Raw genomic sequence first — 22,179 nt, 5'->3', positions numbered from 1 at the left:
ATTAATGATTTTAACATGTTTTGGGACTTTGTGGCATTATATCTTCTCAGCTCTGTAATGTGTGTAACACATAAAATGTGCAGTCTGCTACAAAATTGTCACACAACTCCTCAAAATGAGTCCATTAGTGATGCAGTAAAGACAAGTGACACTGAGGACAGTAACTGGCAGAGGGGGGAAAGGCCCAGCAGAGCATTTGTTTATTCACAAATAACCTGTAAAAACCTGAAAGTTTACTCAGCTCCACAGCTGGAATCAGTCTTCTGACTCTGTAGAAAACCCTCCATCCTTCTCCTCCACCACAGTTTCCATGGAAAGGAAATCCAGCAGGAATGCTGGAAGCAACTCCCAGGTGACAGAGTCCCCTGTCTGGGATATCACAGGGTCACATCTTGAGTTTAGCAGAGCCATGGCTGCCTTGTCCATTGCTAGCCACATAGGAGAGAGAAACTGAATAATGCCAGCCACGTGAGCAAAATAAATTCTTATGTTCTGCAAATAAAGATGTAATATTTTGCCATTTTAAATAAATATATAAAGTAAACTTTTCTTCAGGAAAAAAGGTATTTAAATAAATCTGGAATCATCATCGTGATAGCAAAGGAACCTTTATTTACAGAAAAATGCAGACAGACTATCACCTAGTTCAATGCAGTGTCAGCCCATTGATTCATGGGGATTTTGTTTTATTGCAGTCAAGGATCTCATCCAACATTAACAAATTCCATTTTAAATGAATTGTTGTAGAGGTTGCAGTACCTCAGTTTTTTTTTTTTTATTAAGCAGTGAATTGATTGCATAACCTATTGATTGAGGAATTAATGTATTCTCATTACTGAGGAGTTATCTGCAATGCTTTCTTGATGGATTTGTGTTGGATAATCCATTATTATTGGTGGCTAAAAATGACTGAAAAACTACCACAAAAAAGTCAATGAAATTGTTGATGGAGAAAAAAAGTAATTCTGTATTTTACCCAACACAAAATGCAATATATAAAAGCCATTCCCTTCAAGCAGGTGAGGAGATAATCTATTTTGATAGCTCTTATCATGAATGTAAAGCCATGGAAAAATTGGATATTGCATTGGAGGCACCAAGAGGACGGAATGACAAGTGGTCTTTCTTTGCCAGGTGCAGAAATGTCATTAGCACAGGACACTTCTCATCGATTATGTGGCAAAATAAGGTTTTGTTAGCTTTTTATTTGGAAATTCTGGCCCTTTGCATCCTGTTTGTGCTCTTTTCTCAAGAGAGAGCTCTGGAAGTGAAGTGAGCGAAATAGGTAATCCCTGCTTGTGGAACTGGCTGATGAAATTTAGGAGATTTGATGGTGATTTTCATTTCTGTCTGCCTTTGTTTTCTTTGGAGGGAAAAGCAAAGCAGTTCCCTGAACCTCAAAATGTTTCTTCACAATCACACAGGAAGATAAATTTACTTGGGCTTTTGAACAAAGGGATCATGTTGAAACTCATGCGTTGGGGAAAAAAGAGTGATTTTATTTTGCTTTGCTTAGTAATTTATCTGCCAGTCCTTCAAAGTCCAGATTTACTATGTTGTGAAGGCCAGTACAGATGGAAATACACCCATTTTCCTTGCTGCATGTGCATCACCTGTGCAGCTCCCTCAGGCTCTATTGCTTGTTGGCCAGTGGGAGCACATGTTTGATGGGGGAATTGGATGAGCAGGGAAAGAGTGACCTTGTGAGTGCATTTTTGGAAGATAATTCCCTGCCTACAGGGTTTGGGGAAATAATATGAAAGGACATTTGTGTGTCAGCTAGAATGACTATCTTTTCTTCAGCTTCTGGAATCATCAATTCCAGAAGTGTGTCAGCTGTCTGCATCATCTCCCTGCCCATCACCAGCAGCTGAGGTTTCTCCTTCCAGCTTCATTATCCCTTAAACCACCCTTCACCTGTCAACCATTCTTTCACATTAAAACCCGGTCAGGGAAACATTGCTCACATCCCCCTGTCTGCTCGAACACAGTTGGTTTCAACTGTTTCATGGAGGGGAAATGATTGAGAAGATGTGTTTTGCATCTTGGTGGTGTGGGTTTTTACTTTCACCTTCTGGGCATGAAACAATGCAGATTCAGTAAATAGACCTAACTGTGTGTAATGAGAATGATTTCAGTGCTTGAGGTTCATTAGTCTCACAGTGCGAACTTTAATAAAAATGAATTTGACTAGATTAGATGTAATTATAGCAATTTGAGTTAAAATGTGTGTACCCTTACATGCTTATAAAAAGGGTGATTTATGTACCTTGATCTCCACGTGGACTAAATTTAAACAGAGAAACAGAGTAGTAGGCTGTTGTTCGTTGTGATTTGCTTGTTTTTCTGTTTGTTTGTTTCAAATAAACGAATTCCTTCTCATGGGGAAGATCAATCATTATTCAGAATCAAAATTCTCCCGAAGTGGAAGCCTCTGGGCTAAAAATGGTGAAGTTTCTGGGAGACACTGCACATGCAAAGGTATGATATTGATGTGGAAACTGCAATGTGGGATCTATTTCTGAGGAAAGCTTTGTTAAGGAAACACTTAACACTAATATAATAATGTTTGTTTAATATTTCAATTAATTAAATTCAATTAAAGACAGTTTAATAGGGAAAGCAAAAGCTGTACAAGCAGGCAGAGGGAATTAATTCAGTCCTTGCCATTGGCAGATAGGTGTGTTCAGCCATCTCCAGGAGAGCAGGGCTCCATCCTGTGCAATAGTTACTTGGGGAGATAAAGTCCATCACTACAAATGTGTTGTGTCTCTCCCACCCCTTCCTCCTTTTTCTCCCCAGCTTGATATACTGAGCATGATATCACATGGTATGGAATATCCCTTTGGTCAGTTTGGGTCACCTGTCCCACCTGTGTCTTCTCCCAGCCTCCCACACACTCCCAACTTCCTTGCCACAGTGGTGGTACAAAAAGCAGAAAAGGCCTAGGCTCTGTGTAAGCCCTGTTCAGCAATCACATCTCTGTATTATCAACTCTGCTCAGCACAAATCCATGACACAACCCCATGTTAGCCACTGTGAAGGTAGGTAAACATCCCAGCCCAAACCAGCATACCAGATCTCCATAAACCATTAAAGGCACTTAGACACTCATCTCCCATGGAAGTAGATCCTTATACTGTCACCATCTAGAGTGGGTGGGCAGTTCTAGGTAAAGAGGCTTCAATTTATGTTTGCAGATTCACTTGAATCTGCAGCAGACTCCTCTCACAGTTCACGTGTCTGTCTGCCACTGCCATAAAGTCTGTTTAGAAGAGTAATGTCTTCTAAAGGAGTATTCTACCAGTAAAGCAAAAATTTCTCTGTCCAGATTCTTCTGGCTCATTCTAAGGTTACAGGATGATAAAAGCAAGATTTTAGGGAGAGGCAAATTGCCAGGAACTATTTCAAATCCCTTTGCTGTCTCATGCACTATTGTGAATGGGCTGAGTTTAAACCAAACCAAATAAACTGAAGAGCAACAAACAAACTCATTCTACCTGAATAGGGAGGACTGTTAATTGGTGTGGAACAGAACCTCGACAGGTAGGCAGGTCAACTCTGTGGAGAATGTGTTTAGAGCACTTTATATTGCCATTCCTATCCCAAAATCTCCTTGAACTTCTGTAACTACCTGTCTTTCTCAGTTTTGTGATTGCCCTCAGAGAGAGAGTTCTTGCCACACAAGAGAGCATAACCCTGGTGGGGGTGCTCTGCTGAGGGGTAAGTGAGGTAATTCTCCCTTAGGGACACAGTGGGTCAAGTCTGTCCTGTGCTCTTCATGCTTTCATCTGGATCAACATGGTATCTGTCTGTGAATGGGATCTTCTCTGTGATTTTGAAGGTTCTAAGGGGTGTTTTTGATTCTCCTTTGGGTTTTTGTTCCTGTTTTTTTTAGATCACACATAAAAGTAGAGAGGTGACAAAGATTAGATTATGATCCCACATAGGTTAATTTATTGTGAAGTACCATTTCACTTGACACTGAACTGTTTCTATAGCTTTCATTATCAGTCACTAATAGTGTGAACTTTGATCAGTATTTCAAGATTATAAGGAAACATAGGTTAAGATGTTTTCAGGACATGTTTTATTTGTGTGACTTCCTTATAAAGCCTGTGTGGTTAAGGACATGGTCATTTTTAAGTTTAGTATATTTTACACTTCAACTGTATAAACATTAAATGTTATGAATGTTTGTATTTTATCTTCAAATTTACATTGCACTTTCATGGGGCACACCGAGATCCTCAAGGGATCATAATGTGATTTCTAAGTGGTTTTGGAACACAACAGAGACAGTCCTTGTCCTCAGTCCTTGTCCTCAGTGCAGCTTCTGTCACATCCATAACTATGCTCTGCTCCAGAAGCAGCCCCCAGAGACTGGGAGGGAACATAGCCAATGAACTTTTGTCACTGTGGGAAGCCATGGGCTCTTTTCTTTTATGCAGTGTACTATACAGAAAAAGAATGGTATCAGATGAGGTCTGAGCCATAAGAAGATTCATGTTTACAAGCAGTGCCAAAAGTCAGGCTTGCAGAACTGCTGCATCTCTTGCCTGAGACCCCTTGCCCATCCCCCTCAGGGTGACTGGTGAGCTACACATACAAAGAGGGAGGCACCAAGGTCTTCCCCTCTATTATTTATCTCAAATCTGCACGAAGTCTTTTACTTATCCATCTTGCTTCTGTCCAGAAGTCCTAATGCTCTGTGGCAGATCTCTGTGCAGTGCTGGTACCTGTCACTGTCAACCTGTATTCGACTTGTGACCATCTGGGGTTGGTCATTGCTGAGCAATGCTTGCAGAGTCAAGCCCTTGTGTTTCTCACTCTCCTCTTCAGGGATGCCTCTTGGTGGGCAAGAGGCAGGGAGGGGACACAGCTGGCACATGCTGGGCCTTGTACTAACAAACCATGAAGGGCTGGTTGAAGACATGAAGTTTGGGGGCAGCCTTGGCTCTAGTAACCCTGAGATGGTGGGACTCAGGATCCTGCATGGAGGAAGCAAAGCATTAAGCAGGACTAGATCCCCAAGCTTTTGGAGAGCTAACTTTGGCCTCTTGAAAGACCTACTAAGGGGAATCCCATGGCTTAGGGCTTTAGAAGAGAAGGGCTTCTACAAGTACAGCAGCATTAAAAGGGAGATTGGGGAGAATGTTGGGTCGCTGCTGAATCAGAAGGATGTTCTGGTAATGGAAAACACAGAGAAGGCAGAATTACTGAAAGCCTTATTTTCCTCAGTTTCACTGCTGAGAATGGCCCTCAGGAGTCCTAAAACTTGGAGGTGAGAGAAGGCTGGAGAAAGAAAGGCTTTCCCTTGGTTTTAGAGACTGTGAAGAGATTGTCTAGGCAGACTTAACACCCACAGATCCTTGAGCCCTGATGGGGCAAACTGGGTATGCTGAGGGAGTTGGCAGATAGTGTTGCTAAGACACTCTCCAGGGAAACCATTAATCATCTATGAATGTAACCCTGTGGTTCCATTACAAAGTCAGAAGAAAATAAAAATTAGTTTGGGTAGCTGGGGTGAAATCAGATGAGGGAGACTGAAAAAGGCATTGAGCAGTGACTACTGAAATGGATCCCTTCAGAATTTCCTTCTGGATATTCCACTGTTTGGTTTATTAGAAGATGGCAGTTTTTGGAACGAAAGCTCAATATTACCTTTTATATAGTGGCAGACTCAGAAATATTTTGGGACGTTTTGCGTTTTTTTGGCTTTTATGCCTTTACATTTAAATAGTCATGCTTGGTAAAAGAAAGCAGCTGTGGAATCAAGCATGAGACTTGGGTTTTAAGTTTATAGAGAATTTGTTCTTCATTTTCACAAATGATGCCTCCAACAAATAGATAGGGCTTTAAACACTTGTTCATATTTATTGATATAAAGAGCAAACCAAATTGAATTGTTACCTTAAGACAGAGTATTTTAAATCATATTCTTAAGATCATAAAAATTTATTGGGCTATTTCATGATGATCAAAGGGCTGGAGCACCTCTCCCATGAAGACAGGCTGAGAGAGCTGGGGTTATTCAGCCTGGAGAAAGAGGCTCTAGGAAGATCATATAGCAGCCTGCCAGTACCTATGGTGCCCTATAAGAAAGATGGAGAGGGACTTTTTAGAAGGTCATGTGGTGATAGGACAAGGTGAATGGTTTTAAACTGAAAGAGAATAGGTGTGGATTAGATATTAAGAAGGGGGATTGGAGTTAGAGGATGTTTAAAGTCCCTTAAAGTGCAAACCATTTTATGATTCAATGGTTTCTGACAACATAATTTCAGTTTATTGTTTTGCTAACTGTAAGATAAGATAGAGTACTCTTGTCCTGGTGTGAACCTGGTGACTTCAAGAAATTTATTACTTCAGGTGAGCAGTTTTGAAGTATAGTCAGGGTCACTGACTGATCACATTTGCTTTGTATCTTCTTCAAAAGGTGTCAGCATTTTCACCAGAATTTAGCATATGTATTTGAATAAGAAACCACACAGAATCCTACATAAATGACTTCCACAGATTCAGGCTATTACTCCACTTCATTTGGATGATATAAGGTAAGAGTTACATAGCTCACTGGATAGCGCTAGAGATGCCAAAGATATGTTTTATGTTATTATTGGAAGGTCCTTATTTTTCTATTATTTGCTATTTAAATGCTAACTTAGGTAAAAATTACGATTGTGATATAAGTATTTGTTGGGCTTTGCAGCTTTAGTTTAGAAGTTACATAAAAATAAGAAATCATGGAATCACAGGAATCATAGACAATTCTGAAAGAATTGAAAGGAAACAATTCCTGTGTCAATTTTGAATGTACATTATTAGTAAAATGGAATTTCTTTTTAGAAAGCCAGATTCTGCTCCCCTTATTTTTGCTAGGTGGCCTTTTAACGTTTTCTGTCTTAGCTAATGGAATCTGGAAATAAATTGTTCAAAGTGTGAATCTGAGCAGTTGATCCTAATTTCACCTTTCAAAGCAAACCTGCAAGAAATGATAACTCTGAGTGATGTGTGGGGCTGTGAAACAGCCTCATCTGTGCCTTCCTACTGCCAGTCAGTGACAGAGAAAGGCTCTTTGGGACCTGCTGTGCTATCCCTGGGATGGGAAACTCTCCCCACTGCCAAGAATTCCCCACAAAACCTTTCTAGAGGAATCCTCTCCTCTTTGTGGATTCAAAGAAAACCAGGAGGACTGAGGAAGAGCTTAGAGTTGGGCATTCTAGTGAATTCTTATTAGTTCAGTGGGACTGATTTTCATCTGACAAGTTCCTGAGTATCAAGGAAAAACAAATCATCTCTCAATTCTGTGGTGGGCTATTTAATTTGACCCCAAAGGGAATTCTTGTCTCTGCCATCTAATTTATTGCAAAGATTCTCCTTTTGTTAGCAGAGTTTAAACAGTAAAAAGGAAGTGTTGGTGCATGAGAGGGTTTGGGGAATTAAGTGTGGAATTTCCTCCAAAAGTAGAGACAAGAAGAAAAATATAGAACAGCTCTGGTCACTTGTGGGCAGTGTCATTTGTCATCAAAACTAACAGTAGATTATCATTCCAGATTAATCAAGTTTTGAACAAGTTTGTGTATTTATGGGAAGTTCACCTTTTAAGCTAGTATTTATTCAGTAAATGCATAGTTATTTGACTGGGCTGACACCACTCCTGTCTTGTGCAGCCCGAGAGATGGAGATCGAGAGTGCAGATGAAGTTGCTATTGTTGGAATAGGATGCAACTTTCCTGGAGGTAAGTTTGGGGTAAAAGCAAAGCAAGCTGTGAGTGAACATTGAAAAGCAGAGTCTTTTATTAATGTTGAAATGGAGGAAACCAACATGTTTGTCCCTTATTAAAATTTGTTGCTTTGCTGCTTGTGGGATCTTTCTGAAAGGTGGTGCTGTGCTGGAAACTACTTGACTTGAATTTTTTTGCAGACAGACAGACAAAAGAAGCTGCAGTGCTGGCTGTGGGCAGGGCATTGAGCTGCACATGAAACTCATACAAATGAGCTGGATGGATATAGGATGATTTGAACTTTCTGCACGATCACCGACTGGGTGATTGTGCATTGTTACAGGACTCTACAGCCATAGGAACAGGACAGATGAAAGGCTGGACATTCTTATCAGCAAATGGCTGTAATAAAAACAGGTTGGGTTTATCTGAAAAAAGTTTTCTGCTTTATTACAGCACTTAGAGTAGATGGAGTGAGATAGTAAGGAAATGGGGAGAGAAGGTGGTTAAGGATTTTATGGGGTTCCTTTGCTTTTACACAAGCAGTGAGGGGATCAGTCATGCTTTTTCCTTTTTTCTCTCACCAAAGAAGGATCACATCTTTCTGTGTCAAGTCTATTTAAAGAGCCTAGATTTCCATGTGGGAGGTCCTTGTAGGTGATTGTGCATTTCTGAGTCTGCATGGGGAGGGGAGCGCATCCTTTAATCTGTTTTGAAAACTTTGTACAACAGGAGAAGGAATTGACAGTTTCTGGAAAGTCCTGGAGGAAGGCAAAAACTGCACCGTAGAAATCCCCCCTGAGAGATTCAATGCCAAGGAGTGGTATGATGCAGATGATAACAAGCCAGGAAAAATGTGCACAACACGAGCTGCTCTTCTTGATGAGTGAGTCTGTTACCCTGCTGCACCACTGATTTTTGTAGTACTTAGACTATGGGTAGTGCTGCTCAGGGGCTGTGATAGTGTGAAGAATGGCAAATTACAGTAGGGTCAACCTGAGTGTTTCTGTTTACAATTCCACATTCACCTAGAATCCTCAGGCTGTAGAGCTTCATTCCAAGGAGAAATTGACCTGCACAGAAGAAATCTCATTGTCTCCTGAAATTTATACCTGGCAGGGTTGAACCATAGAACCCATAATTAATCTAGTGCTTAGTGCCATGTTAGATATTGAATCTTGCTCTGGAATCAAGAAACGATAGAAGGGCATATAAATCTGATCTTGGGATACAGATTAAACTTGGACTTGGTCTTTTGTGAGCATGGGCCTATTTTGAAGATGCTTTTAAAGACAAACACACACATATACACACACACAGAAAGCATTTTGAATATATTGTTAAAGAAGCATGGGTATCCATTGAAAACACTTGAGCTGATCCTCTCCCTTTTGGTTTTAAATTGTAAAGCATTTGTCCGTATTGGCTTAAAATAATGTAGAAAACAAGCTTTTGTTGGGGAATCTTTTCAGTGAGGAGAGATTCTAATTTTTTTTATTACTTGTTGGCTATGACCATTTTACACCAGAGGGAGTCTCATTCTGCACATTTCATAGTTTGAGGAATCCAGATGGTAATAGTGCAATAACCATGAGAAAAATAATGGGGAAAAAATTAACTCTGAAATGCAGAATCATTGATAAAATGACATAGTTTGTGGTGGGACATGAAACATCTTTGGCTCATAAATATTTTCTTCTGAATTTCATAATGGGAACTGTGGTCTAAACACCAGTAACTGCTCTGCTTTCCATGAAATTGCAAAGAATGTTTACTGTGAGTCTAGAAGGAAATACATCTTATGTACATATGTCATATACTAGTCTGGTCTGTGTATTTCAGATTTAATACATTTGACAACCACCTGTTTGGGATTAATAATATTGAAGCAGAACGCATGGATCCACAACAGAAATTGCTGATAGAGTGCACATACAAAGCCCTGGAGGATGCAGGAGTTCCTGTAGAATCTGTCAGTGGCACCAGAACAGGTGTTTTTATTGGTAAGATGAGAATTTCATGGCAAAGAAAGTGTGTTTGAAGCTCATAAAGGTTGGAGCAATCCTTCATAACCTTTCAATATGTTATCTAGCACTGGATCTAGGCTGGATCTAGACTGGAAATGTAGGGCTACTGTGCTATGGCACTACTGATTACTTTTGGTAAGCATTACCAGGCTACTCTGGAAGTTCATGGTACAATTCCTGTACCTCTTTTTGGTGCTCTTCTTCCTGTGTTCAGGCACTGAAGTGAAGCAGAAAACAGTTAAAACTGCCTCCCCAGCCCAACCCTTCTTAGGAAAGACACTTCCAAGCAAGGCTGTGATGTTCCAGCCTTAAGGGGAAGGGAACACCCAAGATGCATAATGGTGTGGCTCTGCAAAAAAATCACAAAATTTTAATAGGAAATTACACACTTGGCATGGAAATTGGAGTGTTAGTCAGCCCTGACATGGTCCTCCACGACATTCTTTTCCCTAAATTGGAGAGATTTGGATTTGATGGGTAGACTGCTAGGTGGATGAGGAACTGGTCAATTGGTTGCATCTGAGGGGTAGTCGTCAGTGGCTCAGTGTCCCAATGGATATTGGTGACAGGTGGTACCCCTCAGGGGTCCATACTAGGACCACTGCTATTTAAGGTGCTCTTCAATGACACAGACAAAGGGATTGAGCAAGTCTGCAGATGTCACTGAGCTGAGTGGTGCAGGTGACATGCCTGAGGGTCAGGATACCACTCTGCCTGGAATACTGCATCCAGTTCTGGGGTCCCCAGCATAGGAAGAACATGGACTTGCTGGTGTGAGTCTGGAAGAGGCCACAAACATGATCAGAGGGCTGGAGTACCTCTCCTGTGAAGACAGATGGAGATGGGGTTGTTTAGCCTGGAGATGGCTCTAGGCAAAAGTGGACCTGGAGTAGTGACAGGAACAAACATTTTAGCAGGGCCTTTGATACAAGACAAGCAGTAATGAGTGAACTAAAAGATAGTTGATTTAATACAAGGAATTTCTTTTACAATGCGAGTGGTAAAACACTGAAGCAGATTTCCCAGAGAGCTGGAAACATTCATGGTCAGTTTGGATTGGACTGTAAACAACTCTGATCATATTGAAGATGCCCCTGCTTATTGCAGGAGGGTTGGACTAGATGTGTGGAAGCCAAGACAAAGAGTACTGTGGGTTTAATTATCATATGCAGTTTGATAACCAAGATGCCTCTGCAAAAGCAAACAGAGCTTAGAAGATTACAAGATGATTGGATCAAGACTGGCAACAGGAAAGAAGATTGAACTAAAGTAGAAATGTCAAGAAACGTAAAGAGGTTTAACCCAATGAATGCAGTAAAAAATGACTAGCCCTCCTAAAAGTGGTATATAAGCATATTTATCTCACAGTCAATTTGGATTCTGATCACGAGTCAGTAGCCCCCATCTCTCTCAATTGTCGATATAGATGACCTTTAAAATGTTGTTTGACACTAGCCAAAAGCCAGGCATCCACAAAAGCTGTTTGCTCACTTTCTCTTGCTCTCAGCTGGGCAGAGGAGAGGAAAACATTTAACAAAGGGCTCACAAGTTGAGATGAGGAGTGGAGAAAACACTCTAAGGGCAAAACAGGTTAAAATTTAAAGGTATAAAGTGAATTTATTATTAAGAGAGTCAGAAGAAGACAATTTGAAGTAAAATAAGCCTTTAAAACACTTTTTTTCCCCCCTAGCCCCTCCCTCTTTCCCACGGACAGCGCAGGGAGACAGGATATGGGGGTTTTGGTCAGTTAGTCACCCAAGATCTTTTTCAGTTTGCTCAGGGAGAGGAGCATTTCCTCTGCTATGCCATGGGGTCCCTCCCACAGGAGACAGTTCTCCATGAACTTCTCCAGCATGGTTCCAATCTCAGGAGAAGCAGTCCTGGCAAAACAGCTGCAATGTGAGTCCTCCCAAAACTGCTGTGGACTGGGTCACTTGGCCATGGGGTGGAGTCCTTTAAGGGCAGGCTGCTCTAGTTTGGAAGCAAGGATCCTGTCTCTCAGTTCCTGGAAGCAGGGGCCCTCTCTATGTATTTGGTTCTCCCACTAGATCACAACTTTCTCCAGTATCCATCCACTCTGGCATGAGTGCTTCTGCCATGGGCTGCGAGTGGATCTCTGCATCTCCCGTGGACCTCATGGGCTGCAGGGGCACAGCTGCTTCACCATGGTCCTCACCACAGCCTGCAGAGAAATGTCAGCTCCAGTGCTTGGGGCCCCTCCTCCCCTTTTTCCATTTACCTTAGTGCTACCATATCGTTTTCCCTCACATGTCCTCACCTCCTCCTCTTCTCTAACTAGAAGAAAAGGTGCTGCCCGTAGGTACCACTGCCAACAAGTTCCACCATTTAAAAGGTTCCTGCAGGATGCTGCAGTGCCAAGAGGCACTTGTCTAGTCTTGTCTAAGTTCCTTGCCGGGAGTCGCTTGCCATGCTTTTACCACCAGCGAGCGGGCAGTGGTGGCCACCGCGGCACTGGCACTATTTAACACCTCTCTTCACGAGGAGTGCTGGGAAGGAGAAGTTGTGGCCACCACACCTGCCCTTCTGTCTTCAGCACGGCTGGCTAGGGGTGGCCAGGCAGGCAAGGCTCACCACAGGCCGCGCCAAGATGGCGGCAGCTGCAGCGCATTGCCTCAGGCTGCCGGGAGGCCCAGGTGGCAGCGCTTTGCCACTCCTGGAAAAAAGCTGCACGTGTGCTGCTTTCATTTTCTTCTTAAATGTATCATCACAGAGGTGTTACCAACCTCTCTAATTGGGCTAGTATCTTCAGAGCCATCAGAGGTTGGCATGGTGGAAGCTTCCAGCAGCTTCTCACAGAAGCCACTTCTGTGGCCCTCCTCTGCTACCAAAAAACAAGGCCGTGCCAAATCAACACAAATGCCCCTTCCAACTCAAACTATTCTATGACTGTGAAAGAGAAGGATCTTGCCCTGTTTACTGGGTCTCATGAAACTAGCCAGATATCCACAGGGAACAGAGGCACTCCCTGGCTTTGTCGCACTTGCTCAGTCTCTTAGAACAAACCCACCACAGCAGCAGATTTAATAAGTTCTACACCAATTTTTCCAGAATTACAAACACTGGTTACCATCATTTATTTTATTTCCAATAGGTCATTCATGATATTGGAAACAAATTATGAATTGATTTTCACTTACTGTCTTGTCCCTGTAGGTTAGAAGATCACCTCATATATTCCTAGCTACTACTCAGTGAAAGCTCCTCTGCTCTATCAACACATCACAGGATGGGTTGTCACTGATGAACACAATGAAGTTTATAGTTTTAGGACTGATCTGCTTAAAACCTGGTTTTCTTTTTCACTTTGTCCCAAATCAGGCTGTGATTCTCTCTAGAGAATCCTTGCCCTATCATGCCATGGCACAGCATCTCCCAGCATGGTTACTCAGGAGGTCCACGTTCAATAACCTACAGCACAACCCTTTGCAAAATGTAGCCAACAGAAGTTACACACAAACTTCTTAAGGGTACCAGATGTACAACCTTAGCTAGAAAACAGGACACCAAGAAAAGGCTTTGAATAGAAAATAGAAGCCAGCTCGCAGTGAGTCTTCCCCAAGGGTTTCTAATGCTGCATTAGGAACCTCAGCACATTTTGTCTCCTGAAGGCTTACGAGTTACGCAGTCTGAGACAGTTCTGTCCTCTTGTAATTTTGCTGTAAAACACCCAGATTTGAGCCTCTTGGGCAAAAACTGTCTTCCAGCTCAGTGTTGGGATGAGTTACAGCATCAAGGAAACAGGAAGGAAATCCAGTCCAGTGGGAGTTACTCTTCCTGGTATGAACGTGTCCTGACAAACATGTAACGTAGTCCATTAACCTGATGCAGTGGTCAGTGTTTGTAATAATTTTAATACATTCAGTAAAAAACTCACACAAAAAAGATAAACAACATTAAAGCGGTAGTTGAACATACACAAAGGTAAAAAATGCAAATCCATTCTGTGCGGTTTGTTGTTATTTTTCTTGTCTGGCTTTTCTGAAGCCTTTGTTAATCTGATATATTTATTCTTCTGTTTTTCAAGTCTTATATTCCTTGACAGTTACTGCATTTGAACCTACACATAGTAAATAACTAAAATCTTATATTTAAATTATTCATGGACAGTCTTTATCGTTTCTAAACCTATGCTCTAATTTTTTAGACATGGTATTGTGAGGTGAACTGCCAAAGTTTCCAAAAAATGTTAAAAACACTGGAATAAAAACAAGGCCATGAAGTGCCCCAAATAAAATAACAAGGAACATGATCTTGAAGAATGTCCTAAAGATGTAGGTGTTTGCTGCAGCCAGGACAACTACTCCTAGTATCGTAGAAACTGCACCTTGTAGTACTGGGTAACCCAGCAGGGACAGAGCTTCAATTGCCCTTTTATTGGCTGACGACTCTCCACTCGTAACAAAGGCATAGGAAATATGAGCAGAAAAATCTACTGAAAACCCAATGCAAATGACCAAGTTGATCATGGATATGGAATCAAGATTGACGCTCCAGAATGTCATGAAACCAGCAACACCAACTATAACAGAGGCTATGGCAAAAGTCACCCACAAGGAGCACAAGGGGTTGGGAATGAGCAGGAGGGAGACAACGAGCATGGCCCCGGCAGCAACGACAACGTTCTGAATAGTGTTCTGCACGATTACCAGGTACTGGTCGTAGTAGATGAAGGCTGGGTGATACACCAGCAGTGGAATGCTGCACTGCTTGGCTGCCTCTCTTAACTCATTGAGGAGATTCTTCTCATCCACAGCTGATGTCAAGTTCACTGTCTGGATGAAGAAACGTGAAGCTTCTATTTCATCCTGAGTCTTGTTTATGTCCCACTCAAAACTGGGAAGCATCTTGAACAGTACAGTTAATCTGTTTAAGAATTCAGTCTTATTGTTTATATTTATCAAACCCCTTCTGGCAAGTTCTGTGTATACTCTCAGCCATGACTCTGAGAGGTTCTTATCTACATAGGAAATGTTCTCTAAATTCTGTACACAGCTCTCAATGCCAAGACGTACGGACTCGTTCCAGTAATCTACACTCTCAGTAATGACAACCATGACCCTGGGTCCATATGTGGAGAAATATTTCTGATCATCGTCGTAGTATGGAATAACGTAGGAGTTGTCATTTGCCAGATTTCGGAGATCGATGCCTTCCCTGATCTGAGTACACCCATAAATGCTGCCACCCAAATATGCTCCGTACAGCAACACCATGAGCAGCTTGATCCACTTATTTGTAACAAAAGGGCCATAATACTTCTTAAAGAATATGATCATTGGATGCTCACCTTCTGGCTCAGATGGCTGCCTAGAGCCGCTGCCGATACAGCAAGCATTGTACAAGCAGGAGTTCTCAGCCTGATCTTTACCTACATCCACACGCATACAAGTCAGCCAGTGTCGGTTCCCTTGCTCCCTTTTGTGATTTAATACCAGAACTGCCCCAAAGAAGGTCAGGGTATATACATAACAGAAGACAAAAGCTGTGCCCGTATAGAGGCAAAAAGACCTCACGGATGGAAAAGCAGTCCAGGTGCCAATGAAGAAGGCCAAAACATCTGTCAGAGTGGTGATGGTCACAGAAAGTGCTGCCTCTGAATAAGTCTCAGCCAGCAGGGACTTAACATTGGATTTATCTTTTTTCCTTAAACTTTGTTCCCAGGAAGCAATCATGATGAACATGTCATCAACGCCAACCCCTGCAAGAGGAGAGTCTGTTAATGCTGCACTGCAAACGGCAGCTTCCACCAACACCCAACAAAACTACAACATCAATCACATTTCATTCTGCATGAAATCTTGAAAAGGCAGTTGGGCTACTAACACTGCTCGAGGGCTGAAGCAAGTTACAAGAGAATCTGCAAAACAGATCCTTCGGGTGTAGCTGAATGTATCATCTTTCAGCACCTCCTGGTGACCTGATGGGGTGCTGATCCCTCACCTACTCTGCTGAAGGGCTGAGCACACCTACTGCATCTCTGACAAGTGTCTTGTAGCTGATGTCCAGGTGTCCCCTGATGCAGATGGCACAGATTTCAAAGCATCACATATTCTGATGCTCAACTATTCTCATCACTGGAAGCATCCTCCATTATCTATGGAATCTCTTCTTCAGCACTGTAGCAACTTAGACCAACAATTTCTTGTTCTGCCTTCAGAAGGCAAGAAGAGCAGTTGCTACCATGTGGGAGAAGAGTGATTCCAGTCTTCCAGTGGCTCACTTTTTTAATGCTCGCTGCCCTCCTCTTCTCTCCAGTTTATCTTCCATCATTTATTCATGATTTATTATTCATTTTTGTTCATATTTGTACTGATGCGCTCACAGGTATTACCTGCCAGGTCCCTGGGAAAACCTGCCAGGAAAAATGGATCCTGGCCTTGGGTTTTTGCTATGATGCCAGAATAAGGGACCTGAAGCTCAAAAACGCAGAGCCTATGGGCTTCTCTCACCTCTGCTAACCCTCAAGATTATCATCTCACACCTTTCAGTATTTTTCCATGTTGTCAGGGGCTCTACTAGTCACTGAAAATTCATCACACAAATGCGAAAGCGAGGCTGCATGACTAGTGGAGTGAGATTTAGCCAAGCACAGTAGATGAGATGAAATAATTACCTGCTACCTGAACAGGCAATTGCCAGTAAACAGGCAAAAATGAATTAAGCAGCAGGCCAAAAGGTACTACTGGATGGCAGTGACCCTGCTTTGGAAAGCAAGCAGCCTTCTAAGCAAATCCTCTGATGTACTGAGAATTTGTTTGCTTTAATGCAAGGAAAACAAAAGTCTGCGTGTTATTTCTGAAGATGTGAAGAGATCGGCTTAAGCCCTTTCCCAGGGATACAAAAGGGTCTTTTGGATAGTCAGGGCTGCTGCAACGGATGAGCAAACAAAAGTAAATTAAAATGCATTGTAATTATGCAGGAAACAAAGAAACAATGTCTGCCCAAAGGAGCATTAGCATTGGACAGTTTAGGATGATGCACAGCCTCGGTCAACCTGGGAGCTCCATGTGTTTTCCTCAGCATGAAACCAAGTACAAGAAAACATCAGGTGAATGTATCATATAGGAGACCAGTAAGGATTTTAAAAGCAGTAATTTGTTTGCAGCAACATTATCTAATTGGAAACATGATCTAATTGCAGCAACATTATCTAACAGCACTTGGAAAGTTCAGCACTGGCTGTTAAGCAGTCTGTGTAACAAGGATGCAATGATATCGACTTCCTTGGGTCTTTGGGGGGAGCTGCTTGCACAAATGGTGCATCACTTCAGTTGTGTAGCTGAATGAGACTGGTTAGTACACAGATGTTATATTGCAGAGGATTAATCATCCTGGCTACATTTCCAGGGACACTCGAACAATGCCAGAGGTGCTAGCCTTACCATTCTCTCATTTACAGTCTTCCTGCTGTAGCAGTGGATCTAGATCAGACCTTGTCCTCTAGGAAAAGCTGCCCTTGCACCAGAACCCATCTCCAGTCCCACTGTGGGCACACTGAGCTGAGTTGAGAGGCTTGCCTGCCTGTAGGTGCTCTGAGAGGGCTGCACCTCTGGGTATCTCCTCCACTCACTTCAGGAGAAAATGTTGGATTATCTGACATTCACACCATAAAAGACTGACACCATTAGGTTGCTTTTACTCCACCCTGCTCTTTTTATCTGAATACAACTCACATTTTCTACTTACCCAAAATCAGGAATGGTGCATTTGCTACAGTGACCACAAACGGCACTCCACAGAAGAGCATCAATCCAAAGCTGCTTAATACAGCTAAGCCAGAGGAAAGCACTCCACAGCTCGCAAGCCAGGTATTATTTCTTATACAGCTCAGTCTGAAAATATTTTAAAAAGAGTATCTTAGTTATGTGTCAAATATTTCACAGGAAATACCCTGTCTGAAAAGAACACCTGATGAATGATGTTATGAGAGATCCCAGGTGTCAGCATTGGACAAGATTAATTTCTCTAGGAGGTGAGCATTCAACTTGGTCGTGTCTACACTGAACACTTGTTCAGGTATTTATCTGGTACTTACCATGAACCCTATCTAAGCAGCTGGGAATTATGCATAGATAGACAAGAAAAAGCAAAGAAATACATTTTGCCTATTATGAAATGTCACTATTAAATGCAGCTTGAAGAACACTTTCACTCGGCAAGAGCAGAAACAACTGAGGAAGGTAAAGAAGAGCAGAGATCACTGCTCATTGAGCCATAGCTTAGAGACGTTTTACCTTAGGCAAGAGATGATTGCAAAGCTTATTGTCAAGAAATATGTTACGGAGAAGAGCGGGATCACACTCTTGGTATTTCCTTCAAACTCCTGTTGTCTGGACAGCGAGGTAAAGTAAGACACCTGCCGTTAAAAGAAACAAGAAACGATAAAACACTTCTCTTCTTCTTGTTCTTTGTACACACGCACAGCAAGGCCAACCATCGCGTCGGCAGAGGAGCATTGTCCTGGCCCGCGCAAGCCGCCCGCCGTCTCCCGCCGCCGCCTCCTTTCCTTTCCGTTCCGCGACGGCGCTGCCCGGACACTTCGGGCTCGGCGGCTCCGCACGGCTGCACCCGCCCCTGCCTTACCTGAATGGAGCTGAGGCGCAGCTCCGCCAGTTTGGACGAGATGTCGCGCAGGAATCTCTCCAGCCACTGCCGGCTGTCCTGCGCCTCGGGGCCGTCCTCCCGCAGGTAATAGAGCAGCTTCAGGGCCCTCGCCGTGCGCACCAGCTCGCCGTCCGTCTGCACGCCGCCCAGCGCGGTGCCCAGGAAGACGCTGTCATTGAGGGGGAAGCGGAGGCTCTCCGGGGCGGGCGGTTGCTCACCGCCCTGCCGCGGCAGCAGTGGGTTGGGGCTGGCGCAGGCGTCGGCGGTGCGGGCGCAGAGCCGCTCGTACTCGGCGTCGTGCACGGTCGCGTTCAGCCGCAGCACCTCTGCCCACGCCGCCGGCTCCAGGACCGAGGTCCCGTTGGTGGCCACGGCGATGAGGGCGGCGTAGGCGCCCTCGGTGGGCAGCCGCGCGGGGGAGAAGCGCTCCGAGTCGTCGGTGGGGAAGTGCCGCCGCACGAAGTCGCGCTCGGCCTTGGCGGGTCCCCACGTCGGCGTGAACTGCCCCTCGATATCGTTCGCCTGCAGCTGCGGCAGGAAGACGAAGCCGGCACCCAGCCCGCCCGACAGCAGCAGCGGCACCAGCACGAAGGGCCAGGGGCAGGTGGCCACGCCGCTTGCCAGCCCTTGGAAGAGCCGGCGCAGCGGCCGCTCCACGCAGTTGGTGTTGCGGCAGGAGCAGCGCTCCGCGGGGTCCCGCGGCCCCGCCATGGGCGAGGCGGGCACGGGCTGCAGCGGCGGCTGCTCGCCGCGGACGCGTCCTACGCCGGGACCCGACGGAGCGGTCTGTGCTGGCGCCGGAGGAGAGGAGAGGGAGAGGAAAGGAGTTCAGAGCCGGCCTCTGTCCGTCGGGGCCGGGAAGGTAACGCGGACTTTTCAGAGCTGGGCGGGGCCGGGGCGCTCCTTGGCCGTGACTCACGGGCTCCCCGGGATGGGCAGGAGGGCCGACCAGGCTTCCCCCTCTGCGCTCCCCCGCGCCTCGCCCCGGTTTCGGGCACCTGCGTGCTTCGTTTCCTTAGCTCGCAAAAGGGGCTTTTTCTGTGTATAGTGTGCTGAACAAACTCACTGGGCAGTCAAGTGAGAGCTGAGCCTATTATGAGAGAAGAAGTCAGATACAGCAGGAGGAAAGAGCCTCTGGCATCAAGGCTGTGTCATGCACAGTTGTGTATTGAAAACTTACATGTAGTGGACAGCGGGGTTTTCAAGTAAATTTGGGGCTACCTCTTGTGATCTCGTACCTTGAACTCCCTGTAGTAAACAGTATTTAATGTGATCCTTGGGTATATGAACAGAGAACAAGCCTAGAGAAGGGACTTTCACTATATGTAATGGAATTAATAAATCCACTGTTACAATATTAAATGCAGAACCAGCTTCCATGTTGTAAGAAAGAGGTTGCAGAATTAAAAGTGAGAGGTGAGGTGTAGTGATCCTGAGCAGGAGACCATTGCTTGTTGAGGGGTTAAGGAGATCACATGGCAGTGAGCCTGTGCTGTGCTGCATGCCCAGTGTGGCCCTTGCACCAGTCTGTGCCTGCAGGATAGCCTCAGGTAGCCCGTGGTACCAGGGGAGCCTGCAAAGCATCTCCCACTTGGTATCAGTGGTCAGAAAGCCTAGACTTCTGTTTCTTGTTTTCTCCAAATCTGCTGCAGCTGTTACTTCACCACTAAAGATTATTCTTCTGTCTGAGAGCAAAGCACAGACAGTGGCGATGTGCATCTTGCAGTGTTTGCTCTTTCAGTGTACAGGTTTACAAAGCAGGGGACTGACAGCAGAAGAAATAAAAGACTTTGAAACAAGGGTTAGCTATTCCAGTTGGCAAGTCACAAGAATATCATTGGTGTGATGTGCCAGAGCTTTAGGCAGTAGTAGTGATGGAAAGGATCTTTCCAAGTCCAAAACCTACCCTACAGCCTTGTGTTCTTGAGACTGGTAAGTGACAGTGGTTTGAGTAACTTCTGGCTGAGAAGAACATTAAGCTCAGATGTGGCAGTGCTAGTCGGCTGTCCAAATAATTAGCTAATGCTTAACAGGCATGCACTTCTCCTTGCCTTTGAAAGAAGCAACTCTCTCATTTCTTCTCCTGACAGTACTTGCAAAGAAAAGTTGTAGGTATTTCTTCTCTCCCGTCTAGGGAAGACAGGCTTGGCACCTGTGAGTGTAATATAGCCAGCCAGGCTCTGAGCAAGGTTATATCTCTTCTGCTGCATTCAGCACCTAGGGCAGGTTGGATCCTGGTGATTGCCTTTTCTGTGCACAGGTGTTCTGAGACAAGTATGCCAGCTCTGAATTTCTTTTTGGGAGACAGGCACTTTGCAGCTATTTCTTGTAGCTCCTAACTCGTCAAAATCTGTTAAATAAGATGACTCCAGTGATAGCTTCTGTCATGTTCAGTTCTCAATTTCCTTGAACGGTTTGACACTATGTTGAAGTAAGAGCTGTTTACATAGGAGGAATTTGTCAACAGAAAAAGGGGTAAGCTACTTGATGTCATGTAGACATTTAAGTCTTAGTGTTAGAGTTACCCAGCTGAAAAATATAGCCTTTCTTACATAGAGATAAGTAGGGAGATAAGTAGTAGCTGGGAATAAATTAGAGACACTAATAAGATTTCTAGGAAAACCTGGCATTAGACCATGTTGTGGAGGATTCACTGACATTGCAACAGACATGAAGAAATGGTGTCCAGCTGTAAAACACAGCCATGAAGTGTTAGTGACTTTTTTAAGCTCAAAAGGCAGAAAATAAAATTAAACCACTTGTCCTAGCCAGTTTCTTTCTGGCTCCTCAGGAGCTTGAGACAAATTCTGGTAATGGTCAAGAGTGGCCTAGTGGTAGGAGCTGTCACCCAGTCAGGGCACCCAGTGCACTGGGCTCAGGTGGTGCCCTTAGGTTAGCTCTGAGACTTGGGAATCTCAGCTATGGCATGGGAAGATTGCTCCACCGACTCTCAATTCAGAATGGACTTGGAGAAAGAAGTATATGCCAGTCTTCTCCCAGAACCTGGGTTCTTGTCCTTGTTCCCTGGCCCATTCATGCTTTTGCTATTAGTTTCTAATAGGATAAAATCTGAAATGTCTCTTGGGGCAGATCCAGGAGCTGGTCTACAGGACTTTGGCCTGCCAGCTCTCTGGTATTTTTTGGATGAAGGCACAGGCTTTCCTGATTGTTGTGTTGCATTTGCTGGAAGTTTCAAAGTGAAATCCCAGTGAATTGCTGTTTAGACATATCGCCCCATAGGTAAATGCTCACAGATCAACATTTCTTTGTGTTTCCCAATGCTAAAGAAAATGTGAGAAGGAAAGCTGATATATATGTCTGACATGTCTAGAAGACAGCTGAGATGGGTAACTGGTGCCTCACATTTAAGCAGGTTGTAGTTGCAGCTTTTGCAAGGTTTGTGGGGACTCAGCAAAGCAATCAATTAATTTTTAATATCCCCAATGGCCTCATCTCTAGGTGGTGTCAGAATGTACCTAACACAGGTATATTATCCACTTCAAGACCACATAAACCAGTGAGGGTGGTAAACACCAAGCAAAAGGAAAAACAAGGCCAGGAGGAGAGAGAAGAAGGGGAAAAGTCCTCACTGGAGCAGAAGGAGGGAAGAGGATACTTGGACAGGGGCTGGAGCCAAGGGAGCAGGAGCTGAGACATGCAGCCCTGAGGAGCTGTGTCCTGGTGTGTGCTGGCCCCAGTCTCCTGTGCTGGCCACTGCCCCAGTAAAGGGGCTGAACATGGCTTGGGGTGAGGAGCAAAAAGGGTATCGGGAGGAAGAGGTATCTAAAGGGAAACAAGGTTTT

At 44.1% G+C, this 22,179-nt stretch overlaps 1 protein-coding gene across 1 annotated transcript; it reads right to left on the bottom strand.

Moving 5' to 3' along the window:
- Window positions 1–13,737: 13,737 nt before the first annotated feature.
- On the bottom strand, window positions 13,738–19,158 carry PTCHD3 (patched domain containing 3). Its single transcript, XM_088160174.1, has 4 exons — window positions 18,356–19,158; window positions 18,007–18,128; window positions 17,459–17,604; window positions 13,738–15,470 (listed from the first exon to the last, which is right to left on the bottom strand). The coding sequence occupies exons 1-4, from the start codon at window positions 19,085–19,087 to the stop codon at window positions 13,870–13,872; spliced, it is 2,601 nt and encodes an 866-aa protein (XP_088016300.1). The 5' UTR covers window positions 19,088–19,158; the 3' UTR covers window positions 13,738–13,869.
- Window positions 19,159–22,179: the final 3,021 nt, after the last annotated feature.

The sequence above is a fragment of the Sturnus vulgaris genome, chromosome 1 (genome assembly GCF_052056855.1).
Source record: "Sturnus vulgaris isolate bStuVul1 chromosome 1, bStuVul1.hap1, whole genome shotgun sequence".
Lineage (NCBI taxonomy): Eukaryota > Metazoa > Chordata > Aves > Passeriformes > Sturnidae > Sturnus > Sturnus vulgaris.
Note: the sequence above shows the minus strand (reverse complement) of the source record. Positions and strands in the feature narration are given on the sequence as shown.